Source organism: Sander vitreus, chromosome 7 (assembly GCF_031162955.1).
Source record: "Sander vitreus isolate 19-12246 chromosome 7, sanVit1, whole genome shotgun sequence".
Taxonomy (NCBI): Eukaryota; Metazoa; Chordata; class Actinopteri; order Perciformes; family Percidae; genus Sander; species Sander vitreus.
Window position 1 is genome coordinate 13797058 of NC_135861.1, and position 27406 is coordinate 13824463.

General features: G+C 39.1%; 1 protein-coding gene across 10 annotated transcripts in view; it reads right to left on the minus strand.

Annotated features, from left to right (window-relative positions):
* The window catches only part of chl1a (cell adhesion molecule L1-like a), a 51732-nt gene that overhangs the window by 15993 nt on the left and 8333 nt on the right, over nt 1-27406 (minus strand). For 2 of the 10 annotated variants that reach the window (XM_078254739.1, XM_078254733.1), the window contains exons 1-20: nt 17329-17690; nt 14772-14947; nt 14106-14214; nt 13781-13956; nt 13521-13643; nt 12175-12345; nt 11847-11885; nt 11593-11698; nt 11313-11494; nt 11045-11179; nt 10026-10166; nt 9075-9186; nt 7607-7764; nt 6739-6904; nt 6166-6290; nt 5256-5360; nt 2297-2494; nt 1878-1948; nt 1556-1778; nt 528-643 (exon numbers count right to left, since the gene is read on the minus strand). In XM_078254739.1, coding sequence (XP_078110865.1) covers nt 528-643; nt 1556-1778; nt 1878-1948; nt 2297-2494; nt 5256-5360; nt 6166-6290; nt 6739-6904; nt 7607-7764; nt 9075-9186; nt 10026-10166; nt 11045-11179; nt 11313-11494; nt 11593-11698; nt 11847-11885; nt 12175-12345; nt 13521-13643; nt 13781-13956; nt 14106-14214; nt 14772-14853 — 2538 coding nt within the window. In that variant the 5' untranslated portion in view covers nt 14854-14947; nt 17329-17690. Of the gene's footprint in view, nt 1-527; nt 644-1555; nt 1779-1877; nt 1949-2296; nt 2495-5255; nt 5361-6165; nt 6291-6738; nt 6905-7606; nt 7765-9074; nt 9187-10025; nt 10167-11044; nt 11180-11312; nt 11495-11592; nt 11699-11846; nt 11886-12174; nt 12346-13520; nt 13644-13780; nt 13957-14105; nt 14215-14771; nt 14948-17328; nt 17692-21536; nt 21641-27406 lie in introns of those variants that run through there. The other 8 variants (XM_078254743.1, XM_078254742.1, XM_078254741.1 and 5 more) reach the window with 6 other exon arrangements.

A 27406-nucleotide genomic window follows, 5' to 3' on the forward strand; every position in this document is an offset into this window, starting at 1 on the left:
TCTTGTTCAACCATTTAATCAGCTTCACATATTCACCCTACTATGGCTTTAAGAACATGTATATCAGGGCTGAGTCTGGGACTATTGGGATAGTCAGAAAATAATATTCAATGTTTTAAAATCACATAAACATTTTTGTATTAGCCATAGCCTACCTATTAAAACATTTGCTTGCACTTACACAGTATTGGTTGAAAATGATAAAAGACAAAACAGTGTCTCTCTCTTGGGGAGCTGTCTTTGGTGATGACACACAGAAGACAGGTGAGTGAAAAGGGGTAAAGACCGGAAATATCTATTACAATAAGAAGACCTAGAATAAAGATCTAATTGCTCCAGGTAACCCAGGTTGAGGATTTTAACTCTAATTACCCTTTTGTATCTTTCTCATGTAAACAAAGACTAATTACTTTATTGTAAAATACTGTGAAGTGCTACAAAATTATTGCCGTTCAGAGTTCCTCTGTTGCCATTGAAAGTCCTTAGTTATACAATGTAGTCTGAAAGTCTGGTCCATTAAAACTTACATCATAGCCCCCTAGATGACCTCTCACTGTGGCAGGTGGAGCCGGGGTCCAGCTAACTCTCAGAACAGTGGTGTTGATCACCTCCACTGCTACATCCCGTGGTTCTGCAGTCGGGACTAAAGAACACATAGAGGAAGGTCAGGAATACAAACATGGTAAACAACAGGCTACCTTTGCTTGCAGATACAGAAATTGAAAGACATTTGAAAGACAAATTGTTGGACACAAACGGCCTAATTCGATGGTCTGAGCTGCTACGTTAAAGGCAGAACAAAATGGTTTTGGTTTAGGCTGTGCAAAATGATCTGTTGCTGGTTACGGTGGTAAATAAAAACAGTGATGCTGGTAGATCAGCATAAATGTGCACAAATACATACTCATCTGGACACCAAATGAGGCAGGTTTTTTATTTTTATTTTATTTGTTGTTCTCATTAGGGACAAATACAACACCAAACATGAAATAAAATTGCTCTCAATGTTTTTGCTCTACATGTTACTAAACTGGAAGTAGGAAAGGATAGAAGCACAGCAAACACAAGAGAGAGAAGCAGCCATTGTGCTAATAAGCCTACAGCAATAAGTGTGTCGTGATCTGTCAAATCTCCCACAGCTTCTGAGACAGAAGTGGAAATTTGACATCCCTCTGCTCTACAAAGGTTATCTGCCACCTGCTGGATTGAGCAAAGGTGTTTTTCTTCTTCAGGAGGGGAGGAAAAGTCACTACTGCACACCTGCACAGGGTTAAAAAACCATGGGCGAAAGGAAAAAAAGAAAGAACTTAACCTGACACATTTTCCCGCAGACAATGCCAAAAGACGACTGAAGACGGGTGGGATATGATAACACAACAAGTTCACAGTTAGTCATAAACAAAACAACAGCTACATGTGCGTGTTCAGCCTTAGGGTATGTTTTAATGAAACAGTAGAACTGAAGTGAGTTGCATATAAACACATATTGAAATATATTGAAAATTATTAATAGCATTAACACATACGGTAAAGACATATTAAGTCTTTAACTCACCATCTTCTCCAGAGTAACCAGTAACAACTTTAGGATCTGGTCCCCAGCCGTGGCTGTTCCTGCTCTGAATTTTGATCTCATAGGGAACAAAAGTGGACGTGTTCCTCACGACAAAGGAGTGTCTTTTGACCAGATGCTCCCTCCAGTCATCTTCCACCCCCAGTTTCCTGTAGCTCACCTTGTACTCCAGGCCTGGCCCATTGTGTTCAATAGGCAACAGCGGCTACAGGAAAGTTGAGAAAGAAAAATGCCTCCATACTATAATGGTTTCTTGTTTTTCTTGTTTTCCATCTTAGATAGATCAATATGCTCTTTCTCTTACCTCCCAGCTAATGTCCATTTGATGAGGAAGATGGCCTTGAATTTTGATGTTTTCTGGGTTCCTCTCAGGAGCTTTGAAGAGAGGTTGTATAATATTTATAAATGAAAAAAAATTGCTAAACATGCTAAAATGCAAATATCTATCCATATTGTTCAGCTAAAACACTCTTTGACAATTGTAGTAAAAGTCATTCATTTTATACATAAGCATATTCAAATAAGAGCCAAGCTAATACTTTAAAGCCTTTTGAGAGCTGGAAATATCCATACCACCTACTGCTACAAAGCCCTGGGCCAAAGGCTGGCCTCTCCACACAACAACTCGCTGCACATTTCAAAAGAAATGTTTAAACGTTGCATGCTTTCACAATCAACAGGTAACCATAGCAGAACATGTTTATTAAAGGGAGCGAGCCTCACCAGCAGGGGGTGTTTTATATCTCTCAGTGGGCTCACTGGGGGGTCCAGGTCCAACAGCATTAACAGCATACACTCTGAACTGGTAGTTAAGGTGTCCACGTAGTGATAGCTCGGCTGCTGCCTGGTTACCGGGAACTTTCTGTAGCTCCTTCCATCTGCCAGGCTCCCATTGGTTCTCCTCATACTCCACTATAAACTCTGTACTCATGGAGGAGACAAGAGACACACACATTCAGTCATCACCATACAACTAATAATAATAATAATAATAATAATAATAATACATTTTATTTATATAGCGTTTTACATGGTACTCAAAGACACTTTACAGTAAAACCAGCACATATATCACATTAAAAACAGATAAGCAATAAAACCAGCACAGAACAAGCATATTAAAAGCAATTTAAAACAATAAAACCACTATCTATCTGGTGGGAAACGTAAGAATATATTATGTGGAAAGCTTTTGAAGGTTTGTTTTGATTAGTGTTTTTAATGTGTCCAGGTCAATACAGTCACAGATGTGTATGGGTAGGGAGTTCCAGAAGGAGGGGGCTGCAATGGTGAAAGCTCTGTCACCCCAGGTACGGTGCTTGGTCATGAGTGGTGGGGAGAGGAGGTTTGCGTCAGAGGAGCGGAGGTTACGGGCGGGATTGTGGCGGTGGAGCAGGTCTGTGAGGTAGGAAGGCTGGTTATGGAGGGCTTTGTGGGTGAGGAGGAGGACTTTAAACTGGATGCATTGGGGAACAGGGAGCCAGTGGAGGTTCTGAAAGATGGGAGTGATGTGATCACGGGAACAGGTGTGTGTGAGGAGACGGGCAGCAGAGTTTTGGATGTTTGAAGTTTATTTAAGGCTTTTGCAGATGAACCATAGAGGATGCTGTTGCAGTTGTCAATTCTGGAAGTGATGAAGGTGTGAATCAAAGTTTCGGCAGCAGAGAAGGTGAGTGATGGGCGAAAACGTGCAATGTTTTTGAGGTGAAAGAAAGCAGTTCTGATTATTCGGTTGATGTGGTTTTCAGAAGTGTCGAAGATGACTACCAGGTTACAGATGTGTGGGGATGGAGACAGGGTGGAGTTGTTGACAGTGAGACCGAAGTTATGGGTGTTCTTTGTGAGGGATTTCGGGCCGATGAAGATCAAGTCGGATTCACTGTAGTTGAGTTGGAGGAAGTTGGTTTGCATCCAGGTTTGAATATCAGTGAGGCAATTGGTCAGGGTGGAGGAAGTAGCTGTGGTGATGGATTTGGTAGAAATGTAGATCTGGACATCATCGGCGTAGCAGTGGAAGTGAAGACCATGTTTGCGTATGACATTTCCAATTGGCAGGATGTAAAGGATGAAAAGGAGAGGACCAAGCACCAAACCTTGGGGGACGCCTTGTGACAGCGGCACAACAGGAGGAGCAGTTGTTGATGTGTATGAACTGTTGTCTATTGGTGAGATAAAGAACGGATCCAGGAGAGTGCGGTGCCAGTGATGTTGCAGTAGGTTTCTAGTCGGGACAGGAGGATGGAGTGGTTGATGGTGTCGAAGGCTGCCGTGAGGTCGAGCATGATAAGAATGGTGAGATGGCCAGAGTTAGAGGAAAGGAGGAGGTCATTGGTGACTTCCTCCTCTCACAATTTCTGAGAAAGCATGCCATTAGACTCCTTTTATTTGTTTCACTAATGCACAGTCCACTATACATTATTGATACATTATCTACAGTACATTTTCAACACTTCAACTAAACCAATAAAGGAATAGTTCAACATTCTGAAATTTGTTTTTATTTATATTATAAAATAAAGTGAATATTGGTAGGTTGGACAGGTGATCAGAAACAAATTAATGTAACCAATTGTTCCTGAGATGTGTAAATTCGTTATGCCACACTACACCTGTAAGTGTGTCGAAATGATGGTGATGATTCATAGGTGTCCAAAATTGTTAAATACTTGCTAAGAGTACCCAACTGAATATCAGGAATGTCATTTATCATAACAAATGAGTAAATAAGGGAGTGATTTCAGGCACAGCCATAGATTTTGTCAATTTCCATGGCAAAATAATTAAATTAAAATGAATATTTCCACACACACATCCACCTGGTGCTGAGCCAAACGGATCCATAAATATCATTTAGAAAAGAGCTGGCCTCACAACCCATGTCTGTACCTCCAAGATGTTTAATTAAACAAATAAAAATGACAGCACATTTTGGCTGCACAAATCTTCTTCAGGCATTTTTATTCTAATTTCTGATCATAGTTAACACATTTCAAAGCTAATAAACACTACAAGGATACATTCATCAACTGATGTAAATTCTTATCATCCTTAAGTTCCAAAAATAAATGAGTCCTTTGTTGAAGCATAAATGAGACACAAGCTTCCCTTTGAGACATGACAGTGTTCCGTGATGTCAGAGTTAGAACTTGCACCAAAGAACAATTGTAATCCAGTTTTTTCTTTAAGCGATTCAGTTCAACCTATATCTGTGTAAGAGATCTTTTATCCACACAGCAGTCACTGAACAAAATCAGCTGAAAGTGCCAGGTTCCTAAGCAGTATGTGCATGTACAGTATATACTTAATACACTATTATGTTGTTTATTGTCTACGGTCGGTGAGTGAAAAAAACTTCCCACTGGAAAAAAAACTTGGATCTATTCTACTATATTGGTTCAGCCCGGGTGTGTTTTAGGGATGGTGAGAGTTGGCATGGGCCCACAAGCATAATTTCCTCAATCTAATTATTTTGAAATTACACCATCATTACGTAATTACATCATTATATGGGCTGTAAACTTAAGCGTAACAACTAACAGTCACAACAGTATACAAGCATAGACTGTAAAATTAATATATAATATTTTTACAGTCTATGTATACAAGCAACTGTTGATGATCTCTGAGAAGATGTTATTTCTCTTTTGCATTATTAAGCTTTAGCTACTTCATTAACTTTTACCTGTTACAGAGCTGTTGTGATCACTCCCAGGTATCCAAGACAGGTGAACATTTCTCAGACTCTTGAGTTCAGATATCTTTACATTTTTTGGAGCATCGGGAATGTCTGCAACACAAAATACATACAACAACATCAGATGCTCAATAGCAACTGCTTTTTTTAATATCCATAAAATTTGGAGGATTTCAACATGATAATGACACCCAAACCCAGGGACTGAAATTTACACCCAACCACGCACCAAATGCGGGGGAATTTTTCCATTGTCGGGTGAAACGGTCAATCTACGTGCTATGTTGGCGGGAAGCCAATTACAATTGAGTGATTCATTAGTTGTTGTTGTCATCCATTTCCTTGGATTTGAGCTCAAAAAGGTAGCAGCACGTTACTGGGGTAAAGATGCCGGCTGAAACAAGCAACCAACAAAAAGATGTGGATGATTCAAAGAAAAGTAAAAACGTTTTAATACCATGTGGACAGTTGGCGACGACAACAAGGTCCGTGAATGGCTGATTAACAACAGCACTACAGAAAAAATGTACTGCAGTGCAGTATTGTTTTTAATTATATTGTTTGTATATATTGTTTCATATAGTGCAGTATTGATTTCGTTACTAACGTAACAGCACTTACGTGTGTATTCGGAACAAGTTCATGAACGATGCCTGGGCAATTCCTGTATTTCAACTTTATGAGGCAAAACAAATTTGGCTGGTAAAAAGCCTCTGTAGCTAGTGAATTTAAAAATCCACCTGCCACAGTGGCTGGTGGCCAAAAACGTTAACTTCAGGCCCTGTCAAACCACAAGGCAACACCCTGTTTTAAATCATTCATATACCTATCTATTCTCTAAGTCCTTTCAAAGAATTATTTACAAAAGAATTATTGGTTATTTACAAAACCATCTTACCCAGCACGGTGAGTAGTGCAGTGGCATTGTCCTTGTCTAGGCTGGTTCTAGCAATGCATGTGTATTTTCCTTGATCGCTCTGGTTCACATTCATGATCTGCAGCATGTCATCGTCCACAAAGTATCTGAACATATAAGCAAATTTGTTAGTATGAAGCTGTAATATATATTTAATCAATCAAGTACTCAGTAAGCATACAGTACCTCCGCCAAAGCTGCACAATCCTCTACATTGCTATTGTGCCAGATTTTCCTCATTCAAGTGAGTGTAGTAGTTTCTGCTATGGCCTCACTTTCCAACAACTGTTACTAAAACTGTAGCATTCTTTTAGATAATCAGGCAATAATCTATAATCAGGCAAACAAAAATATAACATCCTTGGCAGAGGTAATCAGTCAATTCATTAAGCATACAAAAGACTAGTTGGATAAGGCACAAAGCTTTTGGGACTTTCCATGCATTTTTTCTCCCCTAGCATTATCATAGAGATAACATAGACACTGAACAAAGCCTTCTTAAGGAAAAACACACCTGAAAACTAATGGAAGCACTATCAAACGACAGCAACCTACCTGGAATTTTCCTCAAAGGAAAGTGGGATCTCCTCACCATCCTTCCTCCATACCACCTCAAAGGCACCCCGCAGGCTTTTATCATACTCTGCCTGGCACATCAACTGGGCTGTGGTCCCACTGATGATCTGCACATCCTGAGGTGGAATAACTATTTTTGTAGGGTCTAAAGATATAAAAGAAAAAGCCAGGGACAGAAGTGCATACATAAAACAGATCAGATAATATTTGTATTGTAAGTCTGCTGCCAAAGAAAATAAGTATTCATAATTCCTGCATGATTCAAATAAGATGTGAATATTTGAAGTTGAGCCACATTATTTACTTTATAAATGAGTCCCTCTCACAGTAACTGCCTCTGTGATTTGTGAAATGAGTAATCAAAATGGAAATGTCTTGATATTGCTCAATAAATCTCCATGGTGATTTGCATTTACGAAAACATATCCATGACAAAATTATTCTTAAATGTGTTTCACCACATTATTATGTATTCTGCATCTCTTTATTACATCAGTGATTCTAAGATATGTATTGGCTGTTCAGCACAAGCATGTATCAAAGGACAGAGCACCTAGTTTTACCTACTTAATCAATCACAACAGAGCGTGTTAAAAAAAGAAAGAAGGATTCAACCTTCCAGAACTAAAACTGTTTTTGGTATGTGGTTTTGCATACAACCCAAAGCCTTCTATTGAACAATTGAACTAAAAATATGTTTCCTCCACCCGTAGTCTAGCCAAGCAGACAGAAACATTTGAAAAATGTTTGTCATTTGGGTGAACTGGCACTGGAATAAGGAATAATCATGTGCAGTGACTAGTATTACTCCTGCTTATAGAAAGGACTAATCATGTTGCTGAGATACCTTTCACATCCAGATAGGCAGTGACAGCTGACTTGCCCTCCGTGTTAGAGGCAACACACACATATTCCCCACTGTCGTTTTTTTCTGCACCAATGATTTGCAAATATCCACTCAGAGCAAGAAATTGTTCTCCCTCGATGGCTTTCCCATCATTGGACCTAGGAGAGAAAGTTTTTACACCTCTTTTAACATGTATGCAACTCATTCGATATGAAATGCAAATTGTAGTTTGCCAATTAAAGCTATAGTGCGTAGTTTCTGTCGCCCCCATGAGGAATTCTAAGTAATGACAACAACACTGTCGGCGCATCCACATGATACAGCCTTCCGGTATCGCTCACCGCCCCCACCCCTCCTCCACGCAGTTGCAAGTAGCCAAGGAGGACACAGCGAGTTAAAAAACAAGAGGTTATTATCTTCACTCGAGTTTCTGTGTGAGAAAGTCGCCGGACGACACAATCTTCTGAACATAGCCATACTGAGAAATACAGAGAGAGTTGTGTGGAGCTGATAGTCTTAATTAGCTTTGTAGCAAGTCATCTGGCAATGGCTTGAATGTAACAGACGTTCAAAAAGTTACGCACTAAAGCTTTAAGATGCAACAATTTCAGACTGAGTTTTTATCAACCAAGTACTTTGTTTAGGTCAGATTTATTTTTATTATTATTATTATTATTATTATTATTATTAATAATAATAATAATAATAATAATAATAACCTTCTATATAGCGCCTTTCACAAAACCCAAGGACACTTTTACAGAATTACTGGGGAACCAGAGCTAAGGGAGGTTGTGGTGAACAGGTGGTGTTTGAGGAGTTTTGGGATTTGAGCCATCTTAATCAGTCATGTCTATTTGATTTCTCTTCCATATTGTATATAATCTTCAGTATATCATATAGTATTTATCCATACTTAATTGTGTACCTTTGAATTTCAATTAATTGAAACAAAAATGTTGCCAACTCCTTTTTAAAACAATGTGGAACATCATCTATTAGAATCAGAAGAAGTATCCTCATGTTCTGAGGATCTTTGTAAAATTAAAATTAGTTTTGTCATGGACTGTCTGAGATCCTATTTCCCTTTTTGTAAAACTGTAGCAGAGCTGCAGTGATCGTTCATAGATTTAAGTGCCCAATTTCAAGGAGCAGAAGAGTATCAGAAGATATCTCATTAAACAGACATAAGTGTCAGAATTTGTCATGCAGACACCTGAAGCACTGTGCGATTACTAGCATGAGTTACTGTGCTCTGGTTTTTTCTTGAGACAACAGCACAAAAATCCGTAAATTGCACAGGACTGACTGATACAGGGATGTAAACTGTTACCAGAAGAAAACACATTACACTGAATAAAAGTGTGAAGTTCTTCTGTCTTATGTGTCAAATGTTCAAAAACTTCTCACGGACTGAAAGATGTCACCAAGACTACAAATATACCTGTTCTTATTGTAAATCACTTACCATGAGATATTTGATGGTGGAGAGCTGAAAACACTGCAGTTCATGATGACATCCCCTCCTAGTACTACAGCGTACTCTTGGTTATCCCTTGTCAATATCCGAGGAGCCATATCTAAGAACAAGGGGAGGGAGGAGCGATTACAGCTGCTCAAATGTCAAGTTATTGCCCATGAAAAAAAAAATCACTGCAAGGAATACGGACAGAAGAGCAGATGACTGAAAACACAGATATAATTCAGACACTCCTGTAACACTTCAAGAGATATAAGATTGCTTATAGAGAGCTAAAGTGCTGAAGTAAAAAAGCTCATTCAAAATCCCATTGACATTTCGAATTATGTTGAGTGGCCGTGTCTAGGTTAAACATGGCTGCAGAGCTGAAACTAATTAATCAACGGAAAATGAATTGCCAACCATTTTGAGAACCGAGTATGAAGAAAAATGACAGAGACTGTTGTTGGATATCACGGATATGGAAGTAACCATATTATGATCACCTTTGTATGTTTGCTGCCATGGTGCCAAATGTTAGTATATTTTAAATAACTGTAGTAGATACTCATTTATGTTAGAATACAGATTTTCAACCCCTTTATTTATTTCAGAAACACAGAAGAAAACAAATACTGAATGAAAGCTTGCATTAAGTTACAGAATATAGATGAACAGAGGGAGGTGACACTTTCTATACTGTATGTAGGCCTCTTTTTTAGCTAAACCTCCATTTGACTTAACATCTACTCCTCTATAATCTAATCAAATGCTTCCAGAATGTTTGGGATCAGATTAAAACAATGTTTGTAGAGAGAATAAACCACCTCAAAAGCCAACACAAACTACACAACATTACCCCGAGCCAGGTGTACCTGATAAAAGTGGCCATTGTGTTTATTAGGTAGTAACTATGGCCTCAATGGCTGTGCAAGGTTTAAGTCTTGCTGTAATACTCACTTATGACCATGATGTTAATGTTGGCCAGAACACTGCCATGACTGTTGAAGGCTTCACACTGGTAGACAGCACTGTCCTCTGGTCTGGCGTTATGGAGCACCACAGTGTCATCGAGCACTCGCCTGTTGTTCTCTGGGTCATCTGACAGCAACATACATACATAAAAACATCTAAATTGTTCCTCAAGGTCTACACTATATTTAAAAAAAAAAATAAGAGCTTAAACAATAGTTGATTGATTAGTTAATTAATGGTCAGAAAGTTGGCAACAATTGTTAGAATCAGTCAATTGTATAATGACATTCTCTGGTTCCAGTTTTTTATTTTAATGTGAAGATTTGCTCATTTTCTCTGTTAGGAAATTGGCATGGTCATTGTTCATTTTTTTGACAAGTGATTAATCATTTGATAGAGAAAAGAAGTGGCAGATTGATAATGATTAAAATATATATCGGCCAATATTACTTTTTGACAAGAACACTTTACATAAAGAAAGACACATACAAGTACCGAGGCAGGAAGTTTTACAGCAGAACAAAAAACGTTACTATCGCATACGGCCTAACAGTAAATATGATGGGATGGTAAATCCTGAACAGTAAACTTCAGTGGAAATCGACTTTTTTTAAATTGATGTAAATAAAATCACATATCCTTTAAAACATTTACATTATGGACCTCGAGATTACACAGATTGTTTTGCATTCTCTGCTGAGAAATGTAATAATAATTAGAATAAATCATTATTACCCTACATTTCTGCAACAAGACATTGTAAAATTATTTTTTTCACATTTCTTACATGCACTTATAATCAACTAACATTACTTTTAATGGAACCAGTGTTTACATTGTGGTAAAAAAATTGTTCCCCATCAAGGAGTCAAACCTGTCTCAAAGGACGCTCGGCAGAACAGCTGCTTTTCGACTTGAACTTGTGTGGTTGAAGTTTTGTGTCTCTGTCCTCCTGCCCTGTAGACAAAGATGCATAAACCACAGCTAGAATTATTCCCACTCACCTCTGAAAAACTCTCCATTCCTCCTCCATGTTATCTCTGGCTGTGGCTTTCCACTGACCGAGCACTTGATGTAAACATCAGACCCAATCACGGTCAGCTGGCTCAGAGGAGGCTCTGTCAGCCACTTTGGCGGCTCTGAGAGATGTTAAGAAGACAAGTGTTGGTCTGAATAATAATAAAAAAACTGCACAAAATGCCATCTCTGTGTCAATAGCTTTCTCTTTGAAGCAAAAACAAATTCACCAAAAAATACATAATTAGCTCCTACCTTCCACTATTACATCAAAGTAGTGAACAGCCTCTCCAGCAGAGTTTTTGGCTTTACACAAGTATTTCCCAGCATCTCTCTCATCTACATCAGATAAGGACAACAGCTTTCCAAAGTTGTCATATTTTGTCCGTGGAGGCAGCCTGTCTCCCATTTTCATCCAGCTTATCTTTGGAGTGGGACTACAACATGAAGCAACATGTTATAAGCCCCAATGGCACATAAATATGATACTATACTATATATAGTAATAATGTGACGATACCGCATGTATACATACTATCCCTGTGGTATACACTCAAGCTGGAGATGCTCTCCCTTCAACAGCACCTTCTCTGTCTGAACACCAGAGGGCAGCAGCAGGCCAGGTATTCTCACTGCGGGGGCTTGAGCCGTGTTGAACATAGGGAATGGTCTTTCTCAGTCACATTTATAATTCTAATCATGGTTAAATTATCAACACACAAGTTTATAATCTGTCAATCTATTTCCTGCAAACCACTGTGAAGGCTTTGATGTGTGGATATCACTCACTGGCATTGTCACTGTCAGCAGATTCATTGCCACGTTTCACTGGAACAAAAACAAAATACTGTGAGAATGATACTGGTAGTAATAGTGATGGTTTGTCTCAATTCAGTGTCATAACAGCATTTCCTTGAGCATAACCGTGACAAGACAAGCCCTGCTTCTTGGTATGCAGTAGAAGAACATCTTCAATATAACATTTTTATAATTTATATAAACATTTTCTTTTCACTTTTCAGGGATCTGTCCTTGATGTCATTTTCTACAAGTGAACTACAGCAGTACTGCTGGCTGGATATTGGTGCAAGCCATACAGACTATTTTGTAAACCTACAGCTCTTGACCACGACAGCCATGGCGGTTTTCTGGGCGATGGTGCGTATTTTGGAGAAGGCAGCAAAGCAACAGTAGTCCTGACGACTGTCTTTCTGTAAGGCATTAGAGAAGTACAGGTTGCCATCAATGCCCATGGAAACCCTCTCATCCTGCTCAATGTGCTCGAGACCTGGAAAATAACACATTTGTATCAATGATATGCTACCAATGTAAACAATGTCTGTTTTTCAGATTCATTTTGGCTGGAAAGAAAGCAGGAGAGTTAAAGGTAAAAATGATTTTATCAATAACCACATAATGAGACTCAGCTCTCAATACAATGTAGGTTAATATACACCAGACATTTATGGAAATGCCCTGAAGGGTTTCCTTGTATAGAGCCGGTGGACTCAAGTGCACTGTGACAGCATATTTTGTTTACATAGAGCCATTATATATGTCACAGGTCAATGACGCTCCTTGGTCAGCCCATTCACAGTACTTCACAGCTTCATGTAAGACATAGCCTTTAGAGTCATTGGTTGTTTAGTCAATAATCAAGACAAACTGATAAAAAAAAGGATCTTCTATCATGTGCAATGTATCGATTGGTGTGATAATATTTGGAAATATAAATGTGTGAAAAAAACAAAGATTTTAAACAATTTTAAAACAAGAATTGTGTTTTCATTCACTCTTCTCCATGCCTCTAGGCCCCATCCACCTAAAAGCACATAAAAAAAACTGTTTTTCTTTCTGACATCAGTCAGGTTTGTTGGAGGCAGTTGAGGAGCTCTTGAGGGGTTGGACCGAAAACTCAGCCCCTATTGACAAAGCACTTCAGACAGAACTGAGGTGACTTTTTTCACAGTAAATCACTTTCTTTGGCAGTGGTGGGAAGAAACTTTGTGGGCCTCAAGTGTGTACCTTTCCCTGACTGTCCTCCTTACTGTCACTGCTAAGATCACTGATACCCATTGGAGGGTGAGGACAGCCACATGCCTCTTCCAAAGCACATGGTGTGGCCAGCTACTTTTTTTCATCTGTGAGAAACCTTAGGAATGTGTGACGCAGACAGACCTTCACACTATCCACACTACCCCACCTGAGAACCCTGCAGTGCGCTATGGCGCAATGACATGGACGTGATCCCTAGTTACTGCCGAAAACTGCAGTAATCGGTGAGTGTTTTGCCCCTTCATCCCCTGAACCACCAATGTAACAAAAGTGAAAAACAACTGAAAGTGACGCAGTGGCTTCAAGAGTCTTTAGATACTAATAAAGACTTCTTTTTTTCTGTCAGTGAACCAAACAGACATGTCCACCAAATAAATTACAAGCATAAACATTTGCTTCTTGGCTTACCAAGGGTCATCCAGTAGATCTGACGTGGGGCCACGCCTTCTGGAGGGTTACACTCCAGGGTGATTGGCTCTCCCTCCTTAACAACAATAGGGAAATTATACTCCTTCGGAAATTTGGGGACACCTAATAAAAAAACAAACAGATAATAAACAAAATGAAATCCTTATCATGAAAAGGAAATTGACTCATATGGTGAATTTGAAAAGCATTAGTCAGCAATTTCACATAACAGATGAACTTCTTATGTATAGGTTACTCACTAGGAACTCTCAGTTCAATCTCCTCCGTCATGGCAGTTCCCAGCTTGTTAGAAGTGTAGCATCTGTATTTACCGCGATACTGTTCAAGGTGCTTGATTGGAAGCACTAAAGTTCCATCCGTGTGGTCTGTTTCGTGAGGAGGGATAAAGTATTTGCCATCTTTCGTCCATCTGTATCTGTTGGAGCAAAATATACAACAGGTTTCCATCAATCCATCAATGATATACAGAATGTTATGTGACACAGCTATGATTTCTTTTTTTTGAAAAAGTTTATCTTTAGTCAGTGATTTTATTATGACAGAGATCATGTTGATGTCACTTACTCTGGTGGAGGGTTGCCCCTGGCTTCACACCTGATAGTAATGGTGTTGTCAAAAGGAAGGGCAATAATGGGACCAACTGTGTGAGTTATTATGGTTGGAGGCTGCTCCACTAAAATATGAAGACACATGCACATAAAATGATCACAAAGGTGTTAATTGTTAACAATTGTGATTAAGTTTCTGTTACAAGATCACACTGCAAAAGAGAAAATAGCCTACAACTGTTTTGCATTTTTCCTCTGCTCTCCTTTCCTACTGTCTTGTATGAAGCAGAAAAGTCAGGGACACAGCAAAGTTGTACACCAACAAAACAATTAACTAATCTGGACAAATAAGGTGCCTTAGATAGACACTTAACTAAAACAGCACACCATGACTTGATTGCAAGGCATTCAAAGCCCTAAACAAAAAAACCTCAGCTGCAACACTTATTTGTTAGTCATAATTTTACAAAGCTGTTAACATTTGCCCTCAAGCGGGATGGACAGCTAAAATATGAACACACACTTTTGACAAATGTAGAACAAAGAGAGAAGGGGAATTAAATATTACATAGTGAGCAACCAGTTCGACTTACAAATATTCCTTGTAAATGGACTTCATATTTACTGGAGATAAGTACTGATTAAGTAAGCATGCCCTTAATCGATATTATGAGACTCCTACCTTCCAGAGGGATGTTGAGGCCTGTGGCTGTGGAGGTCAAGGCCAAAATCAGAACAAGCTGCAGGCTCCCCACACCCCTCATCACCTGCCACTGGTTGATGGAGACACTAGAGATCAGGAGAACGTGTTGATGCAGATCAACTGGCGTCACTTGGGATTTGTAAGGCACAGAAGACCTGGAAGAGTCAGAATAAAAACAAAATGGATATGGTCATTAATCGAGTAAAATTAAAAAAGTAATTTCCCTTTGGGAGATTAACAAGTATGTGTGTCCTCTTCTTCCTCTTCTAAGTGCCCTACAAGAATCTGCTCTAATCACAGAGATGCAGCGCTGAGTAAACATCACAGAGGGAGAGTTGCTTTGCTCTAAATGGCCTGAAAATAATCACACTTAAAGGAGCAGTGTGTAGGATTTAGTAACATCTGGCAGTGAGGTTGCAAATGGAAACCAACTGAATACCTCTTCCCTCATCCCTCCCTTTCCAATCATGTAGTAGACTTTAAAACACGGAAGGCCCTCTCTAGAGCCAGTGTTTGGTTTGTCTGTAAAAACATGCTGGCTCCGTGGAAGACGACCCACTCACTAGGAAGTTATGAAGTGCTCATTCTAGCTAATGGGTAGCATTGAAAACAGGCCACTTCATAATGTGGCTGACTGCCAAGTAAAAGTAACGAAAACCAGAAGGTAAATAGATAAACAAAATCTGACAACATAAAAACCTGTCAAACCCTTATACTTTGTAGGGTTTTCTGTGATAATCCCAATACAAATCCATTAAAGATTCATTCTGTTCTGTTTTGATGATTTCCTTTTAAATATCAGGGTAAGAATAATGTTCTTTTTGATGTTTTGCAAGCAAGTAGATTACCTAAAGGGCACTTTTTATAATGGATTTGGAAGCTTAGCACTCAAAGGCAGAACAGTCACAAAGGAGTAGTAGAGAGCAATGGACATATAAAGTATTGAAAATCCTTAATTTTTACTTTAAATTAGATGAATCAAATTTCAGCAGTTTGCACATTATTTATTTATTTTTATGTATGAAAAAAGAAGAAATGTAAAGCTCTGTAATAAGGGCCATTTAAAATGGTGCCTAATGTATGCAAAAATAACCAAGTCCCATTGAGGGCTATTCAGCGTTAGTTGTCCCTCATTGTTGTGATGTCGTAGCACAACACAGCAAAACACTTGTCTGGAGATTACCCTTTGAACTGTAGAGCCTGGCTGGTGGCATCACATGGCATGCTTACAGTAAACCTGACTGGCACAAAGCTGCTGTCAGCTACGATTGCTAGATCCAAGATGGCAGACTATAAATTGGTCTAAGCCCGTCAGTATTTCACGGTTTAGTTCTCACAGTGCTGAGACTGTGGCGGCAGCACTGGCAATGCCAAATGGGTTCACCCTAGCTAATCCTGCTATCAGGAGAACGAAGGCGGGGAGCTCCGGCAGTCTTGCTTAACAGTGACTGAGTGCGACTTAGGGTTCTTCTAAGGACATAAAGCTGCATGTGTTGTCTCTTCTTAGTGGGGAAGGTTCATGTGGTGATTGTTGTAGACTAGATGCATGATTAAGCTGCTTAAATTTAGAATCAATTAAGCAAATTGAGAGAGAGTATTATTTGCAATAAAGGACTTTTCGTGATTATCTTCCACCGGATTGAATGGTAAACAAAACTGGTTAGATGTTTGTTCCAGTGGAGTAAACATGCATTTTCCACTTGTCATAAAGTTGGACGTCTCTCTCATTCTCAGTCTGGTGCTATTGTATACTGTCTTTCACACACAGATACAGCTTTGCATTAGCAATCACCTACATAAATCAAAACTTTAGTGACAGTGTTGTGATATATTTCACAGACAGAAACCCACATCAGAGCACGCAGAGACCTTGTTAGGTAGGAGGCCTACAGTCCACCAGTGACATGAGAAGTGAGAGCTGTTATCGAGATTTGTGTTCATCCTGGCAACACGGCAACAACCAAACAGGCAACTTTCATTCATGCGCAGCAAATCTCCTGCCTGATGCACACCCAAGGAACCTTGTGGGTTAGGCAGATTACAAAATGTTAAATGCACGTGAGATCTGCAAACGTGCCACTTTAATGATAACTCAGACAAAGCTGACAGAGTCAAAGAGTCTGTTTAAAAGGCAAAATCTTTGGAGCGTAAAATGGGGTGGAGTCCCTATGTAAACAGATAACAAAGCATTAGTTTTGGGAGTCCAGGGATCTATTACCTGAACACATGGCAGATCATAGCCACAAATCTGCAGGGATTGTGTATCCTAAGCCAATAGTTGGCCAGGGCACTATGAGTGTGACTACTACATGACTAATCCCTGCCAACACACACTGTATACAATTACCCCCGCCCTCTCTTTAAACTCAAACTTTGTTCAACCTCCCTCAGACAAGCCAGCGCCCCAACAGACTTTGAATGTGTAGCTGAAAAGTAATGCAGAAATTATCTGTACATGTTACTCTACTCAATTACATATACAGTAAGTACAGAAAGAGACTGACAGTACACTTTTCATGAAGTAACCAATACTTACTCCTTTTTGAGTCATTCTACATGTTAAGTCCAGCTCTAGCAGAGGCCCAATGCAGCTGCACTACAAGTCCATAAAAAAATAGTACGAGACAGAACCATCAAGGGATCATTCCAACAACTCTCTCTGAACTAACATCTCTGACATGTCCTTCCTCCTCAACCTCACGTTGTTCCTCTCCTGGTGCACAGGCACGCCTCCCTGCCCGCCCCTCCACTCAAGCGGCTAAAAGGAGCGACAGGAGACTCACTGAAGTGACATATGTCGCCAAAGCCTATCACTTGGCAAAGAGGCTCTCTAAGCCTGTGACAATGACTGGGACAAAGCCTGCACTGTGGGGCTACTCGGTGAGCATTAAAGAATGGGCGGAGAGGAAGTACCGGGATGTTTCTCCCTCTCTTTCTTTCTTACTCCCTCTCTCTCTCTCTGCCTGCCTTCCACAAACTATGCACGCCCATTTACACCCAGCTCCATCTCAATGATTTTAATGCAATGTGTCCTAGCTTCATTGAAAAGAGAAGGGAGTCATTTTCTCTCAGAGGACCAGAGCTTTTGTGTGTTTTCATTTCTATGCGGTGCTCCAGGGTATTGATTGATGGAGGAATGGGAGAATATGCCTGAAATAGACATGATGTTGTTGATAGCATGCTAATAGGATCTCTATGATTTGGCTTTTCCTTTCCATTTTCTTTCTTGTAAAGATTTAACGTGCAAGCAGAGTTTCTTATCTGGAGATATGTAAAGAAATGATTCAGTGTAATCTGTATTTCTCCTGAAACTATTCAAATAACTTAAATATCCCTTTTATGCATAGATCTCCAGATGTTATCTGTCTGAAATTCTCTCAATCGGCCCCATTTATATTCCAAGAAGTAAAGCCATGATTTGCGAAGCAACAGACACCGTTCAGAGTTTCCAGATTTGTATTGTATTTAGGAATAAGGTAGATTGTTATCTACAACATCATTTCCTAAGCCTAATGGAGACATAATGATCACACCAATAGGGTAAGCAATGCTCACACTGCCCTGCAGGAAGAACGTTTTGTACATTTTAAAGTTAAATGCATCAATCTGGTGCACTTTGAGAGCAAAATTAAGAGGCTATATTTATGTAGAATCTGTGCTCTTGTAAACAATGTTGCGTTCTTGTAAGCGATTTAACCATAAACACATTTTTGTATAGCATACATTTGAGTCATAAAAAGAAATTAAACAAACGGGATTACCTGTGTTGAATTACTTTATTTTCTATTTATTACCGGTAGGCTAGAGGACAGGGTAGGGATCAACTTGACAAATAGAAAATGGCAATAATTTATTCTGTTCTAACGCTCCCTACATCAAAAGGACAAGCTTTGCACGCTAAATTTGGACATTTAATTTTATAAATACTTATTACAGATTACAGAAAGTATACAACAGGATGAAATTCTCATTCTGAAGGAAAGCATTTCATTCTCATGTTATTAGACCGTTCTGTGAGACAGCAAAGGCAAGAGGATCTGCAGCTTAAGTCAAAAGCATCACTTAAATCTGACAAACATCCATTAGACATCATTTTTAATCTCAGTCTATTGATTCAAAGTGCAGCAGATCAAATAAATTAACAGCTATTGAATTAAAATAGTTTCTACTAGATGATCCCTGACAGGTCATATGGTGAAAATAAATTACAAATATACTTTACTTGGGCAAAAGAGTAAAGGTAATCCAGCTCACTGTCTGAAGTTAAACAGACAATTTATGGTGGACAATAAAATATATTATTTTCTAACTCTCCCTACCTTCCTTTTGACGAATGTTTCTAATGCCCTCTGGGCTCAACCCAGTGATGGAGACTCTCAGTCAGGCAGGCAGCCAGCTGCTCCCTTGCAGCCTGTTGAGGCCTGATTTGACCTGAAATCTAAGGTAAATACAGTTAGCTAAATTAATGGAAAAAGGTGCATTTGGAGCACACTGTCAGTACTCATATTTTTGATAAGAAGATTAACGTTATGTAGTTAGTCATGCAAGTTAATTAACATTAGGGCAATGAGAGGAAGCCAAACTCCGTTCATCCCACACTGCAAAGAAACAAACTAGTCTGAGTAAATATATACACAGAGAGTCATCTGGCTGTATGTTGTAGGAACAAGTTAGTGCCAAAAGGAAAAACAACATAACAGATCAATGCTAACCTTTGTTATGTTTTTTATGGTAACATACAGTATGTTCACTCATAGCTGATTCATTCTTCTATTCTATTCTATTCTATTTTGATATTGCAAAAATGCTGACAATTTGCTGGTCCGAATTACTTCAGTTTAAGGATTCTTTGCTTTTCTCTGTTTAATATAATTGGAAATGGAATATGTGGGGGTTTTGGACCGTTGGTCAGGCAAACCAACGCGTTACCTTGTACTCTGAGTAACTGTGAAGGACATTTTTTGCCATTTCCTGTCACTTTATACATCAAAAAACAAATCAATACATTGAGAAAATAATAGTTGCAGCCCTTTATATTTCTGACCTGCCATATTAGACTCATGATGTCAATTTTTCCTTTCTCTGTTGCTGTCAAATAACTAAATTTTCAATTGTTTCATATGTTTCATGTTTAGTTTGTCATCTTTTTGTAATGGAAACCATTTAACAATTTTTGTACAAACACAGAATAATGTTTAAACTTAGAAATCAACACCCTGACATGATCATACAATATTGGAAAGAACTACATATTTGCTATGTAATTGTGCAAAAAAAGTGTATTAAATTATACATATAAAATACTAATATTAATATATTTAAGATTAAAAGTATAATCGTTCTAATAATGACTCGCAGCTGACCGATGACAAGACACTCACACAAGGAATTAACAAAAGGGAATAAGTAGGGCTTTGCCAAGTCTTTTCAGGGTCTCTACTCATGACCCGTTTCATTGTGCTTGTTAAATTAACAAAACTGTTAAAACAAACAAGAGACAACGCCATTTGTGAATTCCAACTTCACTTCTCCACCGACATCTCAATCCCCTGTAATGACTGAAAGGTTGCCCTGCCCGTGTTTTTGTCATGATGCATTTCCTCCACAACGGTCCTTGCCTCTTGTGCTTTCTGCTAATTAAAAGTATTTTGCTTCTGTCTTTATCCAAAGCTCACAAATTACAAAATATATTTCAAACAAACGTACAAAAAGCTTGGCATACTGCTACATAAGATGACTGGGTTAAAATATCTGTAAACATATGTGCGTGTGTGTAATGAGCATAATCAAAGAAAGAAAGGAAGGTCACCGGGACACACCTAAGTATGTACAGTAAATCTATTTCAACAGCTGCTAAGGATGTGAACCATTCACAATTCTACATTCTCAAACATTGTCTGAAATCACAATAGAAAAGATTTCAGTGAGTGCTAACAGTTCACCCAAACGGACATACAACTGCAGACACAAAAGATGGCATCATGACAAGCTTTGCTGTCAATACAGAGAATGACAGCAATGAAAGAGGAGGCTTCAGACATCTTCGCAAATCTGGTGGGACTGACAGAGAGAAAGCCAGCCTTTAGACAAACTCTATTCATGAACAAATACTAAAGTGCTTTTGCCAACAAAATAAAACCTCCCTCTGTTTACTTTTTTTTTTTTTTTAGCAAAGTACACAATTTAAATGCAATGGGTTGGGCTTCTTGCATGTAAGGTCTCATTCTTAAAATCCAGGATGTTAGTAAAGAATGTGTAATTAAGCAAATTTTCTGGCTGTCTCAGGAAACCTCTAATGCTTGCATTCGCGCTGCTTAATTATGTGGTGAAAACTATTACATTGATCCACAGAAGATCAAAACCTCAAAACCACATGCATAGTGGCTTTGAGGAACGCATTTCGGAATGTGTGCCTCGTAACTAGTTTCTGTGTGTATTACTGGTACTGGTACAACTCATATGATTACCATCTTTGCTAGATGTTGTTATACAGTTTGAGTTAGATCTCTGTAGATGTTGACTGATTACTTTTTGTGAGGCAAATACCATCTCTTCATCTATGCTTACAATCTAGGCTTCTTTAACAATACTGCTTATTTGTAGATGACAGAAGTCTCACTTACTGTTTTCACATTTGCAAACACAGATTAAAAACAGACCAATGAGGAGAAAAAATATATATATGCGGTCTAGAGAAGTCTCAAAACAAGTTTAATATATGCAATATAGGCATCAGTGACTTACAGTGTGGTCTTAACAGCCTATAGCCGTGTTTCCCTCTAGACACATCAAGGTTTTAATCCAGTCAAGGTCATAAAACGCGTCTTCGTCATTACTTAATGGTGCAGTGTGCCTTGTCTCTGTTCTGGTCCCCCGAGCACTTCAACAAGCTAGTAATCATGTAAGTCTGGAATTTACACAAACAGCTCTCTGAGACACATCAAACACATCCACATCTAACCTGTGCTTCCAGTATTATGTAAATCTCTACACTAAGCAAAACAGGTTAAAGGTAAAATGTGTAGCAGCTCATATTTCAAAACCTTAAAACCCTCAACAACAAAAACACTGTCAATAACAACATCAGAACGGGGCTTTTATTTTTTGCAGTGTGGATAGTTGTCATTTACAGTAAGTGTCACTAAGCTTTAAGTGGTTCCTGTGCTGGCACACAGTTGAGGAATGACATGTGAAGCACCACCTAACCCTAACCAGCCTGGCACGCAAACAGTTGGCAACCTAACTCCTAACTCCTAACACAGATCATACATTAAGATTACGTATTTCCTATACAAGCAAAGATGCTCTCTCCTCTACTCTTTTAGCTTATTTCCCCACACACAGAAAACACAGGGATATCTTAATTAATTATTGCAAAAAACTGAATTTCCATTAAAAAAAAGAAAATCAATCTGTTGAGTGACACCAGCTAGAAAACATAATGAACACCTCCCTTGCAGAAGTGAAGAGTGACAAAGAGTGACATTCAGGAGCTTAATTAGTTTGCCACAGCTAGCAGCACAGTGAGAGACAGTGTGGAGACAAACAGTCACACACAAGAAGTCCTCTTCACACCTTGCTTCACCCTGACACAACACAATGTGTTTCACTGTTGCAGAGAGGCAGATAAGGGAGCAGTGTTGTGCTCTATGGCTTGAACTAAGCTGGTAATTAGTTTATGGGATAATCTTGAATGCCTAAAGTGGTATTAAGTTGGGTTGGCGAAGTCTTTTTTAAGAAGCCCAAAAAAATAGAAGAAATTTTGCCTCAAAACCCGTGTTTGTGAAGGTCCAACCCTTCAGTATTATTGATATAAGTTTGCAAAAGTTTGACTTCAACATAAACATTTAATGGGATTACAGTGCTGTGTTTACAAATATTAGTTAGGGACCGTTTGTTATTTATGGAATGGACCACCGGAGGAAAAGAGGAGAGGGTCATGTCTTTTTATTCTTTGTTGAGGGAAGGGTCACGTTTTTTAGTCTGGGGGGGTGTCACCCAACTTTTGTATTCATGAAAACAGCAAAATTTCAAAGTGGCTTGTTTGGTTTATATTTTTTTCCAAGAAGCCTCTCTCTCAGTCTCGGCCCCCCCGCTAGCAGATGGGTCTGAACCAACAAAAATCGCACCGCGGACCGCTAGCTGGAAGCACAAAAACCTAACCCGCAATTTCCACCAACTGCGTAGGCACATTTGTCTTTTTGAGACTCTGCAGTCCGCCTGAGTGAAGCCGTCATGGAGAAATTGAAAAACTTCCAAATTGATGCCCTGCTTGCTGATGAGACCAACGTGTGAGCCGAGACCTCTCCCCTGGTCTGAGCCGCGACAGCCCAGCAGGCAGCCCGTTATCCTGCTGCCACGCAGACACCCCATCTCCGCGGGCCGCACAACTTCAAGGAATAATCCACAAACCGGGTGTCCTAAATCTCCCGCATCCAGGTCTTGCTTCAATTCCCGGCATGTATCATGCCCGTATGTACCCATTATCTGAGTTGGGTGGACAGCACCCCACGTTTGCATACACTGGTTTCACACAACTAACACAGACCTACCCAGAGCACCTAAAGGCAGCTGCCATGCCGGGATCTCCGCCGGTATCATGATGCCACGACTAGTATATGATGAAATAAAATGATTTTATAGACGGAAAATATCCAGACTTTAAAACACAAGATAATTAGTACATACATATTGTTTATCCTGACCAGATTTAATTTTCCAAACACAGGCACACATCTGTCATTCAAGAACCGTTTTCCGTTATCAGTTTTTACAGTTTTTAATGAGATCTGAAGAACCGCTGAGGTGTTGTAAACTCATTGAACACACTGACTGTCAAATAAAACTGCAGTTCATTTTTGACTTATAGTGAGTAAATCTAATGAAATGGCCACCATCTTGGTGGAGTGTGATGTGTAAGATCAGAAAGCGGAGGTTAAGTCATGTATGTCGTTGTAAAAAAACAGTGGCTATCTGTACATCTTTGCCAAGCGAAAACCAGTACAGAAAGCATCAATAAATTGGTGGGGAGGGTCATGCCTCTTTTCCCAATCATTTTGGAGGGTCATAGAAAAATGTATTGCTGGCGAAGGGAGGGTCAAGTCTGTTTTGACTAAAGATCCCAGCCACCCATGAAGCTTGAGAGACTTCCATGTACTTAGTGACAAGTCGTGATAAATGTCATTTTATGGTGTTTAGAAATTACAGCTGTTGTTGGATCCCAAGGCTTAGCCTTCATCTCCAAAGGGCTTAGAAACAGAAAGTCATGAAGCCTCAATACAGGACGAAACCTGCCTTGTCTTGTAGCACACACACATCATTAACACTCTCACTCTCCCACCTCTCCTTTTAAACACCAACAACACAGTTTGTGGATGACTAAAAGAAAAGGAAAAAATAAAAGAGCTATTTTCCTGTCACTTTAAAAAAAAAAAACATTTGGATCCTTCTTCAAACAGCTTACAGCTGCAGCTTAGTTTCTTTTCAAACAAGACAAAAACGATCAAGCAGTAATACTTCTACCTTAACATTTGTTTGTCTGGATGAAAAAATCAACAACGGCAATTTATCTGGCATGGTATCTACTGCATTTACAAAATCATCACCCTTGGAACTCTTGGAAGTAAATTACTTATGTGCTTACTCATGATGCGCTGGCAATCATTGAGTTATGAAGCATCTGCTGCAACATGTCAAAAGACTAAGCTCTGAGTCACCTTGCCCAAGTGTACCATTAAAGCTGTTTCTTAAACATCATTACATGTAAAGCAAGCTCTGACAAGGGCTCACAAGTAGTACAACAGTACGTACAAGCTTTTTTTGAAATTGAAATGTAATGAAGAATATAGACCACTTAATTTGTGAGTCATATTATCTCAATAAATGAGAAAGGTCAACTGAAAACACAATCAGGGTAATTCTAATATAATAGTGACTGGTGGTGGATAAAATGAGCTATTATTACAGCACTAAAGGCAGCTAAGGCATTTCATGTTCCATTTTTTGGAAACGGATTCCAATTTTCCATTTCAGCTTGTTTTAACCCAGTTTGTCCTTAATCTGTTAAATCAATGCTCTGGCTCAGAGCCAATGGCGCTTGAGGAGACTCATCAGCTTGGTAGGTCTAAATTACTCTTGGGATAGGAAACATAGGAGTTCTACCTTGCATTATCCTGTGTGAGTGATAGGCTCACTGCTGCCTAACACAGACCCATGACAGGGGTGTCTCTGTGAAAGTGTCAGGGCCTTGCCTCATTAGCATTTCTGGAACACCATGAATGAAAATGTTTGTTCTGGTTTGTGCGCCCAATTGAAAGAGTCCATTAAAGAGTGTTTTAGGAGTTTCACTGTGTTGTGTCGGAAGTTTGGGAGATGGTGTACGGAGGGAAGTGCCAGAGCAAAGAAAAAAATGTTCCGAATGACATGGTGGCCCAGATCAATCTGTATGCAGATGATACACTGCTTGACATCTTTCAGTGTGTGAACAGGTGAGCCACAGAACAAGTGACAATATTAATCAGGTTAATAAATGTTTCAACACAGACGCTGAACTTGTTGGCAGGTTGTGATTAAACTCATTGAGGCTTGTCTTACAACCAGAGCCAAGTATCAACTGAAGCATGTTTACTGTAAGTCAGAGATTGCAACATCCCCCCTGGCAACTCTGCTGACTAACAATGTAGAACAAATCAAATACCTAATTTTCTCACACAAAAGTACTGCTAGTTAGGAGTACATTCGGAGGACACCTTACTACTACTACTATTGAATGTGTTCTGTGTTTACTGAAACATTTAAACGTTTACTGAACATGCAGCTGTTAAATAGTTCCAAATGAATGCTCATATACAGACTGTGTGTCAGGTGTGTGTGTGTGCATTTGGATACCAAGCTAGTAGGGCTGTACCCTATTCAGAGATTTGCCAATATGTTCCTTTTTTATATGGACTATCTGGCAATCAGAAAATCCATTAGCATTTGTTTCAGTGATGATTTCAACCACATTAACAGCCAAATGTGGTCCAGCACAGTTTCATAAGAAATTGAAAATATTTGTACACTTCTTAATGGGTGGCAGTCCACACAGTCTGCCCGCTTACCAGAATTATGTTCACAATGTTCTCGTATACAATTTAAACAGACCCCTATGAGCCAACCATAAAGTATTTCGGTCAGTATTTTCTGGGGCCAGAATATAATTATAGTTACCAGTCCTAAACAAAAATAAACTATTTTGCACTTTGATGTGCAGATTCCTTCCACAAGAAAGTCCGATATTCAAGTCACCTAAAAACATCTAAGGGAATTTTCAAGCTGCTTCACGTTTATCTATTCATTGGAAAAAGCATTTCAGACAAGCAGGGAGATGCATGCTGATGTTGACTCATATCAACACCTGCTGTAAAGGTAGAACTGCAGACAAGAGTCTTGTGTAAGATTACCGTTGTGACCCCGCATGCATGAAAGTTAGGGAGCAGGAGAGACAATAACAGACAGAAAGCGAGAGGGAGGAGGCAGAGAGTTTTGGGGGTGATATCTACGGCACAGGAGAGAGAAATCCATGGGAATTCGACTCATTAGCATATGAATCAAATTCCAGCAGCAGGAAAAGACAGACATTCAGTTCAGAGACTGTTGTTAGTAATACCAGCAGTGGATGAGCAAAATCATTGAGCTGCAGTGCACTGCAGAGGCCTGGGGAAAATATGATAAAGATTAAACAACATATATCACCATCAAACACTTAGAATTCAAACAAGCTTGTACAACACTTGCGCAACATGCTCACCATTGGGGTGAAAATTAAAAAGGCTGCTGCTTCTAATGGTTATAAAAGAAGCTTTTAAGATATGTTTCAACATATGTGTTAATTAAATGCATTGACTACCCTTTCTGCACTTTAGTTTGATAATGGAATAATTGTTTTAGTCAAAAAGGTCAAAAGTGCTTCTTACAGCCTCTAAAATGAGAAGGTTTTATCCTTCTCTTTGTCATAATAAACTGAATACCTTTTGGTTTGTTTGACTGTTGGCTGGACAAAACAAGATATCAGAAGATGAACAGGCATTTTTCACTATTTTTTCACTAGTTTTAAAACAATGAATTGAGAAAATAATCAGCACATTAACTGGTAATGAAAATAATTGTTACTTGCAGCCCTAGATTCAACACCTTTGGTGGCTGTAAGTAAATAGACTTTTAAAATAAAAAAGTTGTTAAAGTGCTTACACATAATGAATAAGTAATAGTAATCAAATAATGTATGTATAATACTGTTATCCTAAACTATAATAATATAACACACTTGGATGAGTACTTTTGATACTTTAAGTACATTTAGCTGATGACACTGCTCATGTAGATCATCCCAGTCTTAAAGCAGGGGAACATGTACGAACCTGGAAAATGTGCATCATAGACAAATTCTTTACTCCTGTCAAACACAGAAGACATATTATTATTTTTCCACACATATGTGCCTGCTGTACAATCAGATTAAGTGTTGATTGTGAGACACATCTTGATTTTGAACAAGCTAAAGTTGCTCTATCTCTACAGGTTCCGGTTACCACACACGGAGAGGATGTTTACTTCATCATTCGTCTAGCAACTGG